We start from the raw sequence: 22,681 nt of genomic DNA, 5'->3' as shown, positions 1-22,681 counted from the left end.
ATTGTGAGAAACGCATATTCAGAAGTGTGTGGAATTGACACACTATACCCAAAAGAGCACATGTCATAATATCAACGGTACGACGAGGGAAACTAGAAAAGTTTCTGGCCTAATAATAAAAACACGAATATTTACAATCAAAAATAGTTTTATTGTTTTCTTAAGTATTCACAAGCTTGATTTATACACATTTTCATTCGCTGAAGTTCAAGTACATTTTCCACTCCGATTGAGATACCTCCAAAATATGGTATTTAAATGATTCGACAGCGGGAATCAAATGAAGTCATTGGGTATAAAGTCAGGGCTGTACGGCGGATGACCCATCAATTCCACGTTTTGTCCGGTCAAAAAGGTGCTGGTTTGAGTAGATGTGTGAGAGCTCACGTTGCTATGGTACACAATGATTCGTCTTCTCTTGTTCGTTTTTCGAATTTCTCCGGAGACTTCAGGCAAACAAAATGTAGTGCACCACTCAGAATTAACCGTCCTACGTTGCTGAAGCCGTATAGTCGCCACATGGTCAGTTTTGCCGAAGAAACGGGCTACCATTTGCTTCGAAATGCTTCTTACAAGAACAACTTTTGTACGATTTGGTTCGCCTTCGAATACCCACACGGTCGGTTGCTATTTTGTTTCGGGCTCTTAAGGGAAGATCCAAGATTCGTCTTTGACGATCTTATAAACTTCGTTTGAAGCACCGCGGTCATTTTTATTCACAATTTCTTCGCAGAAACCCACAAGAGCCTTTTTGGGCGATTGTCCAATTTTGCAAACTGTCCTGAGTACGTTAAGGTTAAAAGCTGCCAACCTTTCCAAAAAAAAATCAAATGGTGCCTGACAACAAGCAGCACCAATTATTAAATTTTACTAAGGATCGAAATAAGAGGAGATTTTCAATTGTTTTTTATTTTGCCACTTTGATTTATCACATAACATCTTCAACAAGTGAGCAACGGCTATAGTCGGGACGGGGCCGACCATGTGATACCCTACACCACTACCCCTGTGCATAAGCTTTTCACTGGTAAACATTTCTTTTAGGGAATATAATCCGACTACCACCAAACATAATATGCCTCTTTCTCTCTGGGACCCCCAAAGCAACCAAAATTTCGTGACCATCCGATCAAAATTACGACCCGTAGCATGATTGCAAAAAATGGAAGAATTGGATGTATTACCGACTATTGTGTTATCTCCCTTGTTTGACCACCTTCGCCAACCTACTTTACACCAATGTAAAGGTAATATTTTCTTCTTTCATTGACAGGCTTTGCCGTTGGGATATCCCTACTAACAGCCGATATATTCACAAAGAATAAAACTTTGAATTTGTCTCCACATGAGTTTATCCCCATTCCGACCCCTAAATATTGTCCGACTATCACAAAATCAATAGGCTTCTTCTTTCCTTTTCTTTTTTCATAAGAAATCTGCCATTTTCTTAGAAGATTTTGTTTTCATCTGAAAGATCACACCTTAAGCTACTTTCAGAATTTTTTCTGTTGAAAAATATTGCACAGTGTTCTGACAAATTACAGCCTAAGAAACACTGTTTTTACTAAAGCAGTTTTCGATGCCTACCGTAGCTCGAAAATTAATTAACCGATCAGCATATGGTTTTGTGGGATCAATAGCTGTGTCTTTTTACATGATAATTTCTAATAATTATTACTAATGTTGCAGATTTTGACAGTTGTATAAAGCAAAAGTTGCTGAAAAAATGTTTCAGCAATATTTAGTAAGTAAAAAGACACCCCTATTAAGAACCTAATAATTGTGTACTTAAGCGGATTAAAAAATATCCATTTAAAAACAAGTAAGCAAAGGCTATAGTCGGACGGGGCCGACCATGTGATACCCTACAGCACAACCTGTCGGAATTAGCTATTTATGTGCAACCGCCTTGCACGCTGAATGTCCGGGTTCGATTCCCATCAAATTGTCAATGGTGGCAAAATACCCCTTAGTAATGTTGGCGATATTTGCTGAGTATTTCAGACATGAATAACGTCTGTACAAGTGGCAACTTAGGACACTATCAATAACTTTATATGAATCCATTGATATAAGAGAAGCCTCCCTTGTCTTTACTGTGGTGTTTGTGGAAAAATATATAAATTATACATTTCTAAAAAATATTCGAAAATTGGAAAATTCACATTGATTAGCCCCTCCTGCTACATCTTCAAATTGTCTTTGAGTATCAGGTTCCTCTTTAGAATACACCTAAAATAAATACATATATATCACGCAATTATTATTATATATTGGTATACTTGATTATTGGGAAAATTGGGAGTTTATTGAAGACCTATCGTCCAAAATTGTGCACTTGTATTTCACATACGCTTCGAAAATAGTTCATTGTGGGCATATATTGTGATATCTAAAATATATTTTGTACCGGTAGAAATAACTAATAATGAATAGAAATTCAAAAATTTTGCATGCAAACAAATTTCAAAGACATAAATACAACTAAGACTAGACAAAATGCATGCAACAAAAAAATGTTTACGATACTTTGTATAGAAACATTACCCTTAACAGGTTGCAGTTAATTCAAAATCGCAACCAAGGAGGAACATTTCATGTAATGGTATCAGAAACGAAATTTATGAATTCAAGGATCTATTCAAGAATAATTCTATGTCAATTGGGTCGGTAAATTCGGTTAAATACGTAAAAATGTATAAAAGAAAAAAATGTTATATCACCATATCGTGATATAACATTATGTTAAATTCAAAAGCCATTCACTGAAGAATGATAGCAAACAAAATGTCTTATCTTGTTGTATTTATGTCTTTGCAAATTTATAAATCCCAAAATTATTCATATTCAATTAAACAGCAACAAATGGAGTATAATGCCAAGTTTACATTTGCGCTCTAAAATCCACTGGATTTCACGAAATCCTGAAATACACCCCGGTGTTTACACTTATTTTTTTGTTGATTTCAAACGTATCACAATGATCAAGGTAGATGCATATGCGCAGCTGATCGAACATGAATTTTCAAAACAAGTTGTTGTAAATTGAATTAGTCATCAAAAATACACGACAATATAGAACTTTACAACTTTATTTCGAAATTTATCGTAAAACTATCTATATATCGTATTAATTGTGTATAGCACTAACAAATGAAAAAATGATTTTATCGTTGAGACATCATAATAATAAATTTTGATAGATAAAAGTTGTGTTCAGAACTTGCAAAATATTACTACTTGCAGCAGTTTAGTGCTAAAAATGCGTTACCGTACTAAGAAATCTAGCAAGACTTGTACTTCTCTTTAAACCAAAATAGCGCCGAATAACACCCTATTCTCCTGTTTTCTGCCATACAAGTTTGGCATAGAAGAAACTAGCAACATGTTTATTATCATCTAAATATGATAGCTGATTTTGACATTTTTACTGGAGTTTTTCCGTTCTCGTATTTTTTTTAGAAATTTTTATGGGGAAGCAATTTTTGACAATTCGCTCTTTTTTTCTAACATTACCATTAAAAAGGTACGGGGACACAATGAAAAATAGCATTGTAACAAAGTAATTTAATATTTTTCAATATTAATATTAATATTGACCATCTACCTTGTTTATTGTGATACATGAAAAGTGTTGCAACTTTTGGTACCTTTTTAGGCAAAACCAGGGTTGTATATCATGTGTACTGTGATTTCGATGTTGATTTCGCTGAAATCACGAAATGGGATGATTTCATTTTTGTATGCGAAATCATGATAAATTTTGCTTGATTTTGAGCGAAATCACGAAACGCCTTCGAAATCACGAAAAGAGGCCGAATGTAAACCAAACATAAGTCAGCGCTAACGGTGATATGCCTTTAGCCTTTAAAAATATATTTATTTTGTAACACGAGTTTGCTTCAAAATACGTGGAATCTGTAGGTATCGTAATATGGGGATATACCAAATCAATTTTAGTAAGCTAAATTCTAAGTTTTGGAAATATTTGAGAATTATTTTTTCAGATTTGTAATTTTAGTTGGAGCCGGCAGGGATTTTTGGAACTTCTGAACTATTATCTCAGGAAGTATAACTTACCCCGGGAAAGGGGCCAGAATACGGAACGTAAAAAGAACCATCTTCAAAAAGAAAATGATAATCAAATAGATCCGATACGGGTCTTCAAAGTGCACTTTTCCCAAATTTTGTGTGGGAGGTACTCGAAGGACGGACAGATATAGTCCATATTCCGACCTGACACATGACTGGATGAAATAATACGATGTGTAAGGATTCGACCAATCAGAAAATCCCCTTGAGAGTTAACTTGCGGATTTACGGCGCAAGTACAATCTGCTGAAAAAATTCATAACGATTCAAAGGTACTCTTAAATTTCCCTTTACCGAATTTTGTGTAGAAGTTACCATAAGGATCGATATATATCCGATCTATATCTGGAAGGAATAATAATATATGGAAAGTTTTGAGCAAATCGATTGCTCACTTCGCCAGTTATCGTTCACACAAATTTTCGAAAACAATTTTGAACTTTTTTGGGGTTCTAATCGGTAGATCCGTTCGAGAGTTATCGTGCGCACCTGCTAGCTCGACATTAAGAGAGACAGATGAACGGACAGGGCTAAATCGACCCCAAATTGTCTGAAACGAATTTCGTCCAAACATACTTGCGGTCTAAAACCATTATTTCGATGAGGCACATCTTTGGTCGCATTTTGTTTGTATCCCCTTTATCCTAAATCCTGAGGTATAAAATAGGTGGCGAAGCGACCCCATGTTGCAATATTTGTATAAAAAATCCAATTTGACAACTGAACTGAAATGACAATTTATAGCATGGGAGGAAATTGTGGTTCTCTACACAAAACCCATTATATATTAGGCAGTAGGCCCGTTATCTAGCAGACACATTATTGCAATTTGCATCAGGGGGAAGATCAGTAGTTATTTTTCCATATGTAGGTTCTTTTGCCGGTATATGCCCTCCAGGAATGAAAATATGGACCAAAAATAAAATTTGTATATTTTTCATACAAAAGTAATGGTCTATGTCACCCGCTAAATAATATTAGATCATCATGCAAAATTATAGGCATTTTCTTCGACCTAAACTCTTACCTCGTGCAAAATTTCGTTACTATTGAGCTATAATTGCGACCTCTACCCGGTTTATGAATACACTACAAACAAAAAACTGTATATATTAGGCTGTAACTCTGTTATCTGATCACGTACATCAACATAATTGACATCAATTAAAAGGTCAAGAGATCGTCTTCCAAATATAACTCACGAGGGGGGAAGGTGTCTTTCAGGAACAAAGATAAAAGCTGTTTATTAAAAATTTTCACAATTTTCACACAAAAGTTGTGGTCCATTTAACCCTCTAAATATTATCTGATCGCCATCTCAAATTGCAAGCTTCTTCTTTGTCATATACTCTTACCTTATTTAAAATTTCGAGGCGATCGGACTATTATTGCGACCTACAGAGCAGCTGATAAAAATTATGTTTTTGGTCCATTTCACCCGCTAAATATTTCACGATCATCACCAATCAAAATAGCGATCTATTCTGATGTGAAACCGACCTCCATACCAAATTTCGTGTAGATCGGTCCATAATTGCGGCCTGGAGTTTGCTAACAATTTATAATGGACAGACGGACACACGGACGGACGGACGGACACACATCTCAAAATCGCTTTATCTCGACGAGATATGAAAATTGGTATACCACATTTGGGGTCTCCGGCGAATATTTGAATTTTTACCAAAACAAACTTATAATACCCTTTCCACATAGTGGTGTAGGGTATAAAAATGTAAACTGTCAAAATCAAAATTTCGATTTCAACTAAAAAAGTTGATTGTTTTTCGCTAGAAACTCGTCAATAGGATGGGGGCACAGTTTATACAGTTGGCCATTCAGCCCAAACTAGTTAGCCCTGACTATTTAGTTTGCTGTCAAATACATAAAATACAAAGGAAATCAAATCACAATAATGAACAATCTATTATGTTTGTTGTCAAATGTTGTTAACAGAACTCTGAATGGCCAACTGTATAAACTGTGGATGGGGGTATATTAAGTTTGTCACTACGTTTGTAACTACTCGAAATAATCATTGTAGACCCCACAAAGTATATATATTCTTGATCAGCGTGCAATTCTACATCGATATAGTCATGTCCGTCTGTCTGTCCGTCTGTGGAAATCACTCTAGCGCCCGAACGGATTGACGTAGGTTGATACAATTTTGGGAAAATATATTATATGTACGTAGGACTTTTGGTATTGAAATCGGGCTATGTAGGTCCACGCTTTCGTATAGCGCCCATACAAAATGACGCGTGACGCGTCGTCGTTTTAAGGAATTTTTAAGATATTTGTCCCATTTTACCACCGAATTGGTTGTAATTTGGTACTTTGTGTCTCCAGAGGCCAAAAAACATTCCTACCAAAGTTGGGTTATATAGGTCCATGTTTTGGTATAGCCCCCATATAAGGCCCCATATAAAGTACGCGTCATTTTAATATATTTTGAATGTATTAGACCCATTTGACCAAAGAATTGGTTGTAACTTCGTATTTTGTGTTTCCAGAGGCTAAGAAACATTTCTACCATAAAATGTGTATATAAGTCCACGTGTTGATATAGGCCCCATAATACAATATCTCCCGATTTTCGATATTTTTAAGGTTTTAGCCTCATTATCACACCGAGATGGCTGAAATTTGGTATTTAGTCTTCTTTAGGCGTATAAAATTTGTAGGTATAGGTCCACGCCGTCACATAGCCCCCATAGAACGGTACCTTCCCCATTTCGGCATTTTGAATGTTGTGGCCATATTAATCCACCGAAATGGCTGAAATTTGTGGTGGATGGTATAAAAAGTTCGGCCCGACCGAACTTAACGCTTTTCCCACTTGTTATTTTTATAATAATCCCACAAAAACATATGATGATCGGATGATCCTTTTTCGGGTACCGCATTCAAAAATGCGATTTCGAGAAAACCGAGTTTAAAACTGCGACGTTACATACAAATCACAATGAATTTTCTCTTCCTAGCGCTCAAATCTCAGCTAATTTTTGTCCGATCAACTCGAATTTTTTTTTCAACATATTCTATCTAATATAATAATATAATAAAAAAAATAATAAAATTTTCGACTTTATAAAATTTGTAAGTGGACATAACCCCTTAAAACAATGGTTAGTTGTTTCCCTTTAGATGTCTAATTTCCGAGCAACTAGACACTTAAGGCCTGGGTACATAAGCTGCCTAGCCTGCTTACCTTGCTTCTGATAAAAGAATAAAAAAGAGAAGGGCAACCCAGTCCGAAATTTGCTCGGCCTTCTTTATTCTTTGATTTTTATTATGTCAGAAATTAGTCAGAAATTAGGCCAAAATTAAGTTTCAGTGTTTTATTAAGAAATGCACTTAAAACAAGAAAATAATTTGTCGCTTAGCCTCAATAAATATATTCTTTCTCATTCCCTCTATTATGAGAAAGAATATATTTATTGAGGCTAAGCGACAAATTATTTTCTTGTTTTAAGTGCATTTCTTAATAAAACACTGAAACTTAATTTGTTTTAAATTATTTTTTATTTAATGTGCACTTCAATAAAAAGAGCATCCTGAATGTCTTTTGTTTCTCATTTATTGTGTAGACATCAGTGAGGAAAAAGTTTAAAAAAAATCGTTATAGAGAGGTTATTCTGCGTGAGAATTCCGACTTGTCCAATAAAAAACACTTGTTATAGAGAAGTATTCGTTACAGAGAAGTTCATATAGGGTGGTTAAAATAGGTGAAAAAGGGTATGGAAAAAGCTATGTTTTCGATTTTTCTTCGTTATAGAGAAAAGTTCGTTGGAGAAAGTTCGACTGTAGCTGTTATTTGCCATTTAAAGTTCCTAGCGCTCACAATACTAGGGATAGGTAAGTCGACTTTCGATTAATCGAGTAGTCGACTTTTTGCAGTCAAAAGTCTAAAAATCGTGGTCGACTTTTGCCTGGAGGGAAAATCGCATAATCGATTAATCGGTTTTACAGTTTTGGCGGTTTTACATTTTCAAAAGAAAACTCGAAAATCGACGAAAAATCGATCATAATCGATTTTCTGCGGTTATGAAAAAGTCGAAAGTCGAGTTTTATGACAAGTGAAATAATCGCCAGACCGAAAAATCGCATTTTTAGTTTTAGACCAAAATCGAAAAGTCGAAAAATCGATTATTGCTTTCCATTACCTATCCCTACACAATACCTCTCCACTAAAAATGTAAATTGTCATATTTTGGTATAGCCCCCATATAATACTACCTTCCGATTTTAGGTATTTTAAGAAGTTTAACAACTTTCTTGATCAAATTACTAGTAATTTGACATTAAAATGGACCAACGCTTCTCCACCAAAAATTGTCAACATAGGTCCACGTTTCGGTATAGCCCACCTTATAACGATACCTACCTATTTTGGGTATTTTGAGAATTTTAGCTACGTTTTTTGACGTTTAAACCCATATAACGCTACCTACCGATTTTAGACATTTTGAGAAGTTTAACTACTTTTTTGATCGAACTAGTATTTTGACATGTAGAGTCGCAGTTGTCCCGAAACATCTCCACCAAAAATTGTCAACATAGGTCCAAGTTTCGGTATAGCCTCCTTCTAACGGTACCTCCTATTTTCGGTATTTTGAGAAATTCAGCTACAACTTTTACAATTTTTATTTTTATCGAATAAGCTGTAATAGGGCATTCGAACTACCCAAGTGTATTCGTCCATGTTTTCATATACATAGCCCCCATATAAAGACACCTCCCGATTTTCGGTATTTTGAGGATTTTAGCGACAATTTTTTACCGAACTATCTGTAATTTGATGTTTGAAGTTATCAGTGGTCACAAAACTTCTCCATCAAAAATTTTCAACATAGGTCCACACTTTGATATAGCCTCATTAAAATTGCGCCCTATTTAAAATATTTTTGACCTTATTTAGGCATTTGGGGTATCCGTGGTCACAAAATATCACCACCTAAAATTGAGGACAGGAATGAAAATAATTACTCAATTTTAGTTCAGAATATTTTATGGTGGAGGATATAAAAAGGTGGGCCCGGCCGAAATATAAAGTAATGATATTTACATTATGCTTAGCTTAATTATAATAATTATTGCACAAACATCCCATATGTCACAATGCTTAGCATACTATAATTTATAAGTGATTCTTACAGATTGTTCAGCTCTTGGTAGACTATATAACATTAATTTAATATTTTTTAATTAATTTTATTTTTGCGTTTTTTTATGTTTGACGTTTCACATATGTATATGCCACCTATCTGTGACTTTCTAGATGTATTGCTTTATATTAAATTAATTATGGAATGTTTTGCAAAGTACTGTGCAAGCATCGTGAATCACTGTTAATTTTTATGTTATATTTTTATTACCACACAGATAGTAAAAGTATTAACAAGAATAGATAAACTTTTTCGTATGACAATCACATTTATTTTTAGCACATCAACAAAATAGTACAAATATTCGCATAATTCTTAAGAAAATTAAACACCTTCGTTGGAGGTTTGGATTTCCAACCTTGATGATTTGCCAAATAAACTGCGTACAACTTTCATGGTATAATCGGGTATCAGGCATGCCACAGCCGTAACAATTGTAAACAACCAAGAGGGTATAGAGCAGAAGACACGATTATACGCATGATATAGACCAGGATTATTGGGGCTGTAAAAAACACATTTTGCAAACAAACAATTAGAACATAAAATAGCATAACTCAAACCATTTATACTTACAAATCAATAAAATTGTAGATAACCGTACTCAGGACGAAACCAAAGAACGAGGCAATAATAATTCCAATATAAACATAACTAAGGAAGTGGGATTCCAACATAAGTTTTAAATTACCCACTACCACCACCATTTGTATAAGAATCGATCCGAAAATATAATATTCGGCAGTTTGACCATCGTTGAGTATGACATTGTTTAGCGTAAAGAAGAAATAGGCAAAAAAGAATACCACAATCGAATGGAATGCCCCATTTAATATCCAGCGCAGGAATACCGACCATCGAACTTGACGATTTTGGGAATTATTTAGATAGAGATGGGGATTTCTGAAAATAGATAGCAAAGAAAGAGAATTTTATTTATTATCTACAAAAAGCAACATAATTTGCCCATAAAGTAGTTCTACGACAAAAATTATGCTTAAGACGCTGTGCGGTGCCCCTAAGCACGACTATTTTTATACCCTTCACCATAATAACATGCCGGTCGGTCCGTCCGTCTGCCTATTGAAATCAAGATACAACTCGCAATATTTAAGGTAAAGCTTTACAATACAGACGTTTTTACTACTCCTAGGATGTTTGGAGTGAGTGGACCGATATTGTTCACCTTCCTTCAAGGGTTATCTTGTTCATTAGCAATTTTAGTTTGTGGGCGTAGCTTGTATGTTTATCTTTATATTCGAGTTTAAATATGTCCCCTTTTTAATTTACCATATAAAAATAATAAAACAGCTACTTACCTCATTAAAACCTCCTCGGAAAAGGGTTTCTCACTGATGGCCAAAAATGTAAAACTAAACGAGATATAAATGACATCGAATAGCCACATGTACAGCGAATGATATACGGAGGTGGATGAAAACAAATCATACAGCTGGAACAAAACCATAATTCCCGTTATCAAAATGTTCTTATAGCAATAGAACAATACCAAAAACGAGAGGCGAGCCGTATTATAATGACCATGGACCAAGAGCAAACGTTGAAGCATAAAGAATTTCGCTATCGAAAAGTCAGAACAACGTGCCGCCTGTAAACCTTCTTTGCCCATAATACCAATACCAACATCTGCCTCCTGGATCATGGAGACATCATTAGCACCATCACCAATGGCTGCCGTGAGGTAACCTTTTTGTTTCTTGATTAATGTGACAACTTCTGACTTTTGTAAAGGATTTAGTCGGCAGCATAAAACTGCAGAACATTTTAGGGCTATCTGGCGGAATTCTTCGGGTAGTTCTTTAAGAGCTATGGCCAAGCTGATGCCATCCATAATTAAGGCAGATTTTGTGTTTTCGGATTTGTTTCCGTAGGAATTATCAAGTTTTTGTAAGCAAGCCATTACAGCTTCTTTGCAATGACAATCCACAATAAAATGCTGTTGGGAATCGGACGCTATGTGACCACAAGCCAGGGCAATGTTTACAGCTGTCTCCACTTTATCACCCGTCAAAACCCATATTTTCATACCAGCTTTTTGTAAGGCAGTTAGGGTCTCGCTTACGTTCTCTTGTAAGGAATCTTCCACAGCGGTGGCGCCCAATAGTTCCAACTCTGCAAAAACGTTTATCAAAGTTATTTGAATTCAAGACAAAATTGAATTTTTGAACCTACCACATTCAATATGTTTATAGCACTCGGCCATCATCTCCTTCCTTCTATCCAAAGTGTTATGAGCCACCATGAGATCATTGCAAAATTCCTCATATTCTTCTTCCGGTATTAATCTCCTGGCTATGGCCAGAGTTCTCAGACCTTCCTTGGCAAATTCTGTTATGTGGGGATCTGTTTGCTTGATCATATCTCTGGATTGTTCCGAACATAGTTCGAAAACAGAACTTTCAGCTCCTTTTGTATATAACCATTTACGGCCTTCACTATCGGCCACAATAACAGACATACGTTTACGCTCAGAAGAAAATTCCAAAATATGTAAACGTTTGTGTTTCTCAATTTTAGAATCCTCATCCTTGGACAGCAAAATTTTAACTTTTAGAATATCATTATCATCACCGAGATAGATAAAACCCAATTGGCGACAAGCTTCCAGGAGAGCCTTTTCATCAGGACTGGAGGCCTGGTATTGCAGCTGGTCATCGGCAGTATCCTCCATTTGGTTTTGGGCAATCTGTACTGTGTGGCATAAAGTCAACGCCTTGAAGAATTCCATTTGTTTATCCTTAAAAGAGAAAAAAAATTTCAAAAAATATCTTAACTCTTGATTTATTTTCACTCACCTCAAATTCCTTTACACTCAACATTTGCTTGGATTCCTCATCCTCCAAATAAAAATTACGATAAACATATTTCTTTCCCGCTATTGAGCATTGTTGGAATTTCATTTCATTCTTGGTTAGGGTTCCCGTTTTATCTGAAAACAAAATATTCACTTGTCCTAGATCTTCATTCAAGTTCGATGAATTCACCACAGCCCTTTGATCTGTCTCCGCATCATATAGCTTTTGATCTTGTTGTATAAAGAAGGCATTCAACACCCGATATATTTCAATATTCATATACATCGATATGGGTATCATGTAATTGAATAGAATCAAAAATGCCAGAAAATCTTCAATAATATTTGCAATGGCATTGACTTGTATTGGGGGACCCAAGTAATCCATGAATGGCACGGTATTAACTTCTTCGTATCTGAAAATAAACATTGAGTTAAGGTTAAGTTCGAAGGTTTTTCGACAACAACAAAAACGCGGATTTTAAAAGGTTTTTTTTGAGTCACCAAGGTTCACAAAAATGTGGATCATCTCATCGCGGCGGGTTATTCGATTCCGGATTGACCCGGAACTACACAACACCTGTTTCCGGCCAATGGCTGCCACCTCAGTGTACACATGTTTGTATTTGTATCGTTTTTCTGTGTTCGAAGCAGCATATCCCAGAATGCTTGCTCCAGATTCTTTTGGACCGTGCCGAGGCGGAGGAAAACCGTGGATCTATTTGGATGTGTCACATTCCCATCCACCACACTTAATCTTCGTTGCGATACAAGAGATGCTGGGAGTGAGTGCATCTAAGGGGTTTCTCTATACTCGTCCATTTGAGGGACTACGACAGGATCCGCAAAAACTTCCCAGGTCTAAGCGGTTTTCATTTAAAGTTAGTTAAGGGACACCCTTCATGACATTGTTTTACAAGGAGACGATACAGTCAGTGAATTGTCCCAATTTGAATTTCTATATCTCAAAAATGGTAAAACCTACGAAAATAACATTAAGGTCCAATCCGATTTGGTCCAATCCCATTTCGATAGAGCTTTCCGAGCAAAATCGTGAAAACATTATAAAGCCCCAAAAATTTGAACTTTGACCGCGATTTATTTGAAAATCCTTCCGTTTTTTGATTTTTCTCATCTATGAACATTGAAGTTTCAGAATCCGAAAAAAACTTCCCAGGTGTAAGCACCTTTCATTTAAAATTAGTTAAGGAGCACCGTGAGACTATGTTGCAGCATGCTGCGTGAACACAACCAACAGTGCGTCATCATGATCAGAATACGAGACTCCCCTGCACTCAAGATTAGCCGTTGCAGTTCCAATCCATGTAAATGCATCCTTTTTGCAATTTAATTGCTATGGACTCCGAGATAAGATCGAAGAAATTGTGGATTTTATGGGTCGGAAGAATATCACGGTCGCGGCGGTGCAGGAAACCATGCTCAACAACACAACACATGCAGCTTACAGCACTGTGATGGCTACAACGTGCTGAGAAAGGATCGCACCAGAAGTGGAGGCGGGATATTAGCTTTGCTATTGCACCAGTCTGTTAGGTACAGGCCTATTTCACTTGACCCTTGCTCTAATCACCCGTACATGGAATGCATGAGGGTAGGAGCCCATAAATAGCTGTACTCCTGGTTGTAGGCACAACATTATTAGCTCGCTTTTGGAAGGTCATAACCGTCTGGTCTTGGGGGACTTTAATGCTCATCATGAGTTGTGGCATTCGGTCCTCGAAAGTAACCATAGGGGTATAGTGATGGCCGAGCAGATTTATAGTTCTACGTTTGGTACGGTCAATGAGAACAACCCTAACAAAATTAGCGGAGATTGTAACAGTTTTCCAGACATAACCATCGTATAATCTGGTCTGACAAATGACGTCACCTGGAAACCCGTCGTTTCTCTTAGATCAGACCATCTTCCCATAATTGTCTCCATCAGCAGACTGCCAGATTTCAACACTTCTGAACGACGCATTTTCATCAATCAATCATGGGAAAGCTAATTGGTCTAGTTTCCGAGAGTTCACTAATCACCACTTCAGAGATCTGTCCACCCTTCTTATGTTCTCGTACAAAAAGAGCGTTCCGAGACATCATCATTGCCGCATCACTGCCGCAGTATACCTGCTGGTGGAATACCAGAAGTGAAACCAAATTTGTTAACAAATGAGCGTGATGAGTTTCGTCGAGCCAACCCCAGTGAGGAAGTGCAGTTGGGGGGATTAGCTTGGCTATTGCACCAGTCTGTTCTCGTCTGTATACAGACCTCTTTCACCTGGAATGCACAAGGGTAGCAGCGGATAAATAGCTGTTGTCCAGTTTATAGGCCCAACACCAGCTCCCTTTTGGAAGGTCATAACCGTCTGGTCTTGGGAGACTTTAATGCTCATCATGAGTTGTGGCATTCGGTTCTCGGAAACGACCAGAGAGGTACAGCGCTGGTTGAGCAGATACATATATACCTCTGCGTTTTGCACGGTAAATGAGGACGCCCCTACCAGAATTAGCGGAAAGTGTCACAGTTCGCCAGACATAACCATCGAGTCATCAGGTCTGACAAATGACTTTACCTGGCAACCCATTTCCCTTGGGTCAGACCACCTCCACACAATTGTCACCATTAGCAGACCGCCAGATTTCAACACCTCTGAACGCCGCACTTTCATCAATCAATCATGGGAAAGCTAATTGGCCTTGCTTCCGAGATTTCACTAATCACCGCTTCAGAGATCTGTCCAACCCTTCTTATGTTCGTGTACAGAAAGAACGTTCCGAGGCATCATCACTACTGCAGTCCCTCGCTATATACCTGATGGTCAAATGCCCGAAGTGAGACCAAATTTTTTAGCAGAGACGACGGGATAGAAAATGCGCGTGATGGGCTTCGTCGAGACAACCCCAGTGACCTCAGAATCAGGGAGCTGGCACTGGAAGTTGACAGGTTGGTGGGTAAGCATAAGCGAAACAAGTGGTTAAATCATCCGAAGAGTTGCAACACTGAAGCAAGAATAAGTGAATTGTGAGCAACGGTTAACTTACTCTCGGACCCTGCAAGTTTGGCAACGTAAGGCTGACTGATCCGAAGAGGTGCACAAGTTATTTTAATCGACAGTTTGTCGAACACCCAAGGAGTGATTGGCCGATGAGAAGAGTACTACGTCGCAATAGATCTCTTCCCGTCGTTGAGGAACCACCACAATTTACAATGGGTAATGTTGCGAATGTCATCAGGAACACTCAATCCTACAATACAAATATGAGAAATCTCCATGGCAATGCCGAAACGGCTGGATGAGCTGGGAGTTGTCTATCTCACCAAAGTTCTCAATCTGTCGCTTGCCACACACATTGTTCCCGAAGTCTGTAAAATCAGCAGGGTGATCCTGCTTCTGAAACCAAGTAGGGATGTCAGCAAAGGTGAATCCATACTAATTTCGTTGTTGTTGTAGCAGCATAGAAACCTACATAGAAGCATAGGTTTAATGCTTGGTTGGCAGCTTGGTCAATCCGCTACGAAATAACCCACTGCCGTAGCAAAGACTCTTCTGGCTTTATTCCTCCCAGCGTCAGAAATAGCTATTCAGCTGCATGGGGTCCTAAACCAGCACAGCACGACAACAGCGCTGCATGCCAGTTCCACAGATATTTATCGAGGACTCAACCAGAACAGGCCGTGCGATAGGACAGTGTTGGTGGTGCTCCACTTGTCAAAATCCTATGATACAGTCAAACACTCCACGCTTCTTGAGAACATTGTTGAATCGGTAAAGTTTGAAAAAGTTTGAAAAAGTTGAATAATCAATTATAGGTACGTGGAATTCAGGAATACAATATCTATGGAATTGTTTCCAAGTCGGATGATTGTACGATCTTGTACGACCTTCCCTAATGTCATTTGTGAAAGACGGAACTCCTATTTGATCGAATTTACCAACTTCTTCCGCACGAGGAATATGCAAATATTCGCCACTATGTTCACCACATGGACTGCAGAGGTGAGCATTGAGTTAAATGTTATGGATGATGGTAGCAGAATTCTGATCACTAACTACCCCAAGATTCTATGGATCACATTCGACAGCATGTTCACGTCCTCCGCGCATGCCACAGCTATCAAACTGAGATGTAGAAAAATGGTCCTCAAGTCCCTAGCCGACAGCACTTGGGTGCACATAGAGAAAACTTGTTGACCACATATAACGCGATATGTTGGTTTTGGCGCCGCATAGCTTTCAGAATGGTCGGGGAATATAAGTGTAACGAGAAGGAAAAAAATACAAACCAGTCAGAATACCGCCCTGAGAACGGCTACAAGTGCATCCTCATGTCTTCAATGGAATTCAACACAATGACATGCTTTCGATCCAGTACTTGCTCGGGTGTTTCCGTGAGAGCCATCCTAATCACTATATGGTAGATAGGACCCCTCTTGTCATGCATGTCAGGAGGGATCTTCATGATGCAGAAAGAGAGGTCCAACTTTACAAAAAAAAGAAGTCGTAGATCAGCAGGTTTGAATGGTATTCACATTGAAGCGGTCACAAATGCCATAACAACTATCGTGTGAATGCGGTCCTCTGAGAACATCTCCCATCTATCACACGACACGACAAACCAGAGTAATTTTGGCTCCACTACTCATGGTGTGGTGCAGATGTCTAAATTCCTATGAGAAAAGGATTGATAACACCGTGCAAAGTATGTAGCACTGGTCCGCACGACAACTTTTGCACCCTTTCATCTGCCCTGCCAAACCTACTCAGATAACTCCAGTAGCTTTGAAGCAGCCACATTTCTAGAACTTGTAATAGAACTAGATTAAACAGAAAAACGAACGTACAAATATATAATTTGTTGTTACAACAACAACAATAATAAACGTGGATTTTTTAAAGATTTTTAGAAGCCACCAAGGGTAACAAGATGCCCGGATGACATATGTGATAGGTTAAATGTCTACATAGCTGACCTAGTGCAGTTCTTCCATCTGAGGAATATGAAAATACCCGCCGCTAAATCCACATGGACGGCTGAGATGAGGCTCCCACTGAACATATTGGTCGATGGTGCACTGATTCCGACCACTAACTACCCTAAAATACTGGGTGTAGCGTTCGATAGCATGTTCAAGTCGTCCGCGTATGCCACAGCTATTTTCAATAAGATCAGAAGAAGGAACAAGGTTCTCAAGTCGCTGGCCGGCAGCACTTGGGGTTCTGATAAAGAAACCTTGTTGACCACATACAATGCAATAGGCCGGCCTGTGGTAAGTTATGCCGCGCCAGCGTGCCGGAATGCCGCCCTGAGGACTGCAACAGGGTGCCTTCTCACGACACCAGTGGACCATCTTCATGAGGAGGCGAAGGTTTTACCGGTGCGTCAGCACAATAAGATGTTGTCGATTCAGTACCTGCTTGGGTGTTACCGCAGTGAGCATCCCTGTCACGATTTAATGGACAGACTCACCCACCCAGGCACGTCAGGAGAGACCTTCATGATCTAGAGAGAGAGAGAGAGGTCCAAAGGTATAAAAGAGATCAACGATCCTATCAGGCAGGCTTGAATCGCATTCACACCAACATGGTTGCGCAAGCAGTACGAAGATACAGTGTGAATGCCGTACTTGGAGACCATCCCCCATCCATCGCAGCGGAAGAACGCCAGCTGCCAAGGCAAACACGTGTGGTTTTAGCTCAGTTCAGATCCGGACGATGCAGCCGCCTCAATTCGTATTGGGCCAGAATTGACGCCACGATACCCAACATATGCCCAGCATGTGGATTGGGACCACACTATGCGCTGCATTTATTCAACTGCTCAGCTAACCCCACTCACCTGTCTCCTTATTCTTTATGGACGCAACCAGTCCAGGTTGCAGAATTCTTGAGTCTGGATACAGAGGAACTTGATAACTGAAGTAATACACGAACGAATATATATGCGTTGCTACAACAACAACAACAGGCCTGGATTTAGAAAGATTTGTAGAAGCCACCAAGGGTAGCAAGAGGTCTGGACTTTTTAAAGATTTTTATGAGACACCAGAGGCCACAGCAGGCGTAGATTTTTTAACGATTTGTAGGAGACACCAGAGGCCCCAACAGGCAAAGCTTTTTTAACGATTTTTAGGAGACACAGCAGGCGTAGATTTTTTAAAGATTTTTAGGAGACACCAGAGGCTACAGCAGGCATAGATTTTTTAAAGATTTTTAGGAGGCACCAAAGGCCACAGCAGGCGTATATTTTTTAAATATTTTTAGGAGACACCATAGGCCCCAACAGGCGTGGATTATTTAAAGATTTTTAGGAGACACCAGAGGCCACAACAGGCGTGGATTATTTAAAGATTTTTAGGAGACACCAGAGGCCACATCAGGCGTAGGTTTTTTAACGATTTTTAGGAGACACCAGAGGCCACAACAGGCGTGGATTATTTAAAGATTTTTAGGAGACACCAGAGGCCACAACAGGCGTGGATTATTTAAAGATTTTTAGGAGACACCAGAGGCGTGGATTATTTAAAGATTTTTAGGAGACACAGCAGGCGTAAGAAACACCAGTGGCTACAAAAAAAATTTTTGACACTAAAATAGTTCGCACCATCGAAGGCAGTAGCCGATATTTCTGCTAGTCATAGATTAGCTTCGAATACTGGCGATGGTACTTTTTGGGGAAGTACTTCCTGAAATAGCGTGCCAAAATATCAAAACAAAACCCTGCGCAGACAGCAACTAAAATGACTGATGAGCACGATAAAATACGAATTAAGTATCCGATTTGGCCGAATGGTCGTAAAATTGCTTACAAACGTGCATCAAGTTCCAAGACCGATACCTTCCTCACAAAAGTTAAAAATTGTTGGATATGTAAGAAACGACAGGTCCCTTGGATTACGAATCATCGGGATTCCAATGTAATATAAAATATATACTCATACAAAATATGTTCTTACCTTCCCAACATATAGAGAATAATGCAGGCAGCAATCATCAGGATAACCAAAAATATAAGAAATTTGTTGATATAAATTTCACTTGATGCCGACTTATTTCCCGTATAACGGCTATTCAACTGCAATTTCGTAGACATTCCAGTATAAACAGCACAACCAATCACCATTTCGGTATTTTTAACTTTAGAACCCCGCAATAATAGGTTATCACTTGTCAATGGCAACACTAATGAGCTACCTTCCACTTCCATTTTTCCATTGAAAGTATATAAATCGGTTCTTGGACTTTCACATTCAATAATGCCCAATTTATTTAAATCACAGAAATTGGAATCACTTATCTGTGGCAGCGTCCTAGGTATGGTTAAAGTTTTCAAATTTGTTTCACCATCCAAATTGGCAGTGGTAACAAAACATTTACCACTTTTATCCGACGAATACAATAGTACCACATCACAGGGTACATCACAGTCTGCACGAACCACCACCAAATCTCCAGGACATACATAACGGGATTCAATTTCAATCTCTTTGCCTTCCCGTAAAATTTTAACCTTTGAATAATTTACCAAATTATCATTTTTATATCTCTGATAATCTTCATGGGCCTCCTTGATGCCGGTTACAATCATAACAAATAGTAAGGGGATCAGAGATACCATTGGTGAGAGGGTACTATCTGAAACACAGAGAGAGAGAGAGAGAATATGAATTATAATTCGTTAGTCGATCGAGTTACCCCGCCGATACTTACTCACGAAAAATGATATAATTGTCACAACCAGAAAGTAAAAGTACACCGCTCGTCGAAATTGATCATAAAAATTGATGGGCAAAAATGTTAGCAGGGTGTATTTTGTGGTTTTGATACGATTTAATTGAGCCGATTTTTTACCACTGTTTGTGCCACTATTTCCTCCCACTTGTATGCGGAGATTTTCCGCCGTTTTACTGCTACTCGAACCCTATTTAAAATATAATATCGAATCAATTTAATTCGCTTTATTTAATTTACTTTATTTTCTACCATTTTCAATATTTTTTTATTATATTTTAATTAGTATATTATTTTGTTCACTTATTGTTAAATTTATTTCATTGTTTTATATTTCCAGTAATCGTCGACGATCTTTAACGGCCAATATTAACTTCTATACTGAATAATCGCCGCTAATCAGTCGTTGAGTTCACATTTCACTTTTTGATATGCAATTCAATATTGAATTGTGCGAGCGTTTTCAATTCTCATTGCCTAGCGATAAGGATAGGGTTAAATACATTATCGTGGACATGAGTATTTCGGTAATTACTGTTCTAAGATTAAGATATGCTAATTCTCTTCATGGCACCCCTATAAATAAAAACGTACACCATTTCTAATTATAATCTATAGAATGACCAAAGAAAACTCAAGGAGATTGTATCTTTTATCACTCTTATATTAGGAGCAAACGATATATGGCGAAAAACAAAAATTTTTTACAATCGATGAATCCGAGTTTCACCCTTTCAGAATTCGCGAACTGTTAACATATTCTATATAGTATGATATACATTCTTTAAACTGAAGTGTTTTAGGAGGAATCCCATAAGGTCGACCATTAAAATTAATTTACGTGGAAGCTGTGTTGGCATCAATGTAGAAAAATAGGTAAAAATATGTTGAAGCCAACAAGTTTTTTATGCTCCCTTCCGATTTTAGGCTTAACCTTACATTTTATAGACATATGCCCAAAGAAAGACTCAAAGAATACTTCATGGGCAATATGATACTAGTGTATCATTTTTCGATATATCCACTGCATCCACCTAAAATTTATGCTGACATTTTGAAGCCGGAATTTCGGGGTTTTTTGAATTGTTTTAATAATTCGGACGCGCAACAAGATAATATTCAAAACTCACATTACGATTATAAAACTCGTGATTCTACGTCGTTTAATGCATATCTCATGAGTGTGCTCCTTACAGCATCCTAGTAATTGGAGTCTAAAAGCCAATATTTGATGCGTGATTTTTTTTAAAAAACCTATTTTTTGCGTTTAAAATTTACAAGTGCCATTCAATTTCCTTTGTACCCCGCGTGAATTTAGTTTTTTTACGCGACGGATCTAATGATACCTTCCGCGATCGAATCCATCCACTAAAACCGCGGATATAGATACCCTGAAAATAGGAAAAGCAGCAAAAAATTATTTCGACAAATCCGCGTACTAAACCGCGATTTTCTTGAAATTTTTTTACGTAAATGGAATCCTTTTGTACGCGATTATAATATTTGCGAAAACACGTGTCATAAATTACAGAGATTCGCGTGTAATATGGGTTTTTCACCAAAAATAGAATGTGGAGGCACATCCGCGGTTCTTGAAGAATCTAATTAAAATTGGTATATTTGGACGTATTTTTGATAGGCGCTGACGAAACCGGATGCGCATCAAAATCGTATGCACATTGCGCGACTTTTACCAACTTTAAGGTTTTTTGCAGTGTATGATGCAACTGGTAGCACACAATGGCCCCTGAGTGAAACATCGAAATATGCATAAATTTTTACAGAGATTGATTCGCTGTATCCAAAAACGGATGCGCATCAACCGACTTTAACTAATTCGCGAATAACCGGCTTTTTAATTATAATATTAATTGAATGATTGTAATTTCAATATTACTCTTAATTTCCTACCCTTATAAGTTATCACAGTAATCAGTTAAACTCTCGCGATGGTAAACCATATTTTTTGATGAAGTTTTAACAGTATACATTCATTATTCTATGGGATTTTAGCAAAATAGTTGGAGAACTCCCAAATATTTTTTTCTAATTTTTAGAATCAAACCAAAAAAATATTTGCAACAATATTTTCCAACAATAAGTTTTTCTCTTTTGTTGTTGCTATAATATGCAATTTATGTACCCAATCTCTATAAATTTGGTATCATATTTTTCTACGCATTGTCTAGATTCCGCATATATTCTTTAATTTATTTTTTGAGGGTTTGTACGGATTCTGGGACAGGATAATTTGGATTTACTTAAAAATTTTTTTATTATTTGTTGACTTTCCGCGAAAATAATAATAAATTTAATAACTATTTAAACATCTACGAATAGATATGGACTGCTGTTAACGATTTATGCATACATTTTCTCATAACAACAAAAAAGATATTTTTAAATATTTTTTCTTTATATGAGAATAAAAACCGCTATAACTTTTGCGCGCATTGGCCAATTTCGTGAACGCGAGCAGATTTGAAACCGGATTTTTTTCCTTTACCTCTGTACCAAAAATCGTAGATGTGCTCGTAAAAAAAATTTTTAATTTTTTTCAAATGGAATTGTAAAGGAATTTTGTTATTCGCCATATATATTTTTTGTTTTTTTTTTTTTTTTTGTTAAAGAAGTTATTGTAAGATAATTTTGGCGGTGCATATCTGCAAACAAAAACCAGTAAGGAAAGGATCAAAGTCGGGCGTGGCCGACTATATAATACCCTACACCACTGTGAATATGTAAAATATATATGGGAGCTAAATCCAAATCAGATCAGATTTCGATATAATTGTTCACATTTATTTGTAGACCAAATTCAGTAACATAGTCCAAATTTCATTGAAATCGGACAAATATAGCGTGTT

At 37.5% G+C, this 22,681-nt stretch overlaps 2 protein-coding genes across 2 annotated transcripts in view; both read right to left on the bottom strand.

The window, feature by feature from the left end:
• LOC141398385 (phospholipid-transporting ATPase IF-like) overlaps positions 1 to 8,800 on the bottom strand; it is a 45,530-nt gene extending 36,730 nt beyond the window's left edge. Inside the window, exon 1 of the mRNA XM_073975670.1 lies at positions 8,783 to 8,800. Within this exon, the coding sequence (XP_073831771.1) occupies positions 8,783 to 8,800 (18 nt within the window). The remainder of the gene's footprint in view (positions 1 to 8,782) is intronic.
• A 711-nt stretch (positions 8,801 to 9,511) lies between these two features.
• LOC141398384 (phospholipid-transporting ATPase IF-like) lies at positions 9,512 to 20,069 on the bottom strand. The gene is made up of 8 exons (XM_073975669.1): positions 20,055 to 20,069; positions 19,794 to 20,004; positions 19,040 to 19,718; positions 12,080 to 12,494; positions 11,457 to 12,021; positions 10,583 to 11,396; positions 9,840 to 10,166; positions 9,512 to 9,768 (listed from the first exon to the last, which is right to left on the bottom strand). The coding sequence occupies exons 1-8, from the start codon at positions 20,067 to 20,069 to the stop codon at positions 9,588 to 9,590; spliced, it is 3,207 nt and encodes a 1,068-aa protein (XP_073831770.1). The 3' UTR covers positions 9,512 to 9,587.
• Between the last annotated feature and the right edge of the window lie 2,612 nt (positions 20,070 to 22,681).

This window comes from Musca autumnalis, unplaced genomic scaffold, assembly GCF_047663935.1.
Source record: "Musca autumnalis isolate F117 unplaced genomic scaffold, ASM4766393v1 scaffold_3, whole genome shotgun sequence".
NCBI classification, from domain to species: Eukaryota; Metazoa; Arthropoda; class Insecta; order Diptera; family Muscidae; genus Musca; species Musca autumnalis.
The sequence above is the reverse complement of the archived record's forward strand: the minus strand, read 5'-3'. Positions and strand labels throughout refer to the sequence as shown.

Excerpts from the sequence above, each read along its gene's own strand:
- LOC141398384 (XM_073975669.1), bottom strand. Across the intron at positions 12,022-12,079 it reads TGAGTGTAAAGGAATTTGAG|GATAAACAAATGGAATTCTT; the intron begins GTGAGTGAAAAT and ends TTCTCTTTTAAG. Across the intron at positions 11,397-11,456 it reads CTATAAACATATTGAATGTG|AGTTGGAACTATTGGGCGCC; the intron begins GTAGGTTCAAAA and ends ACGTTTTTGCAG.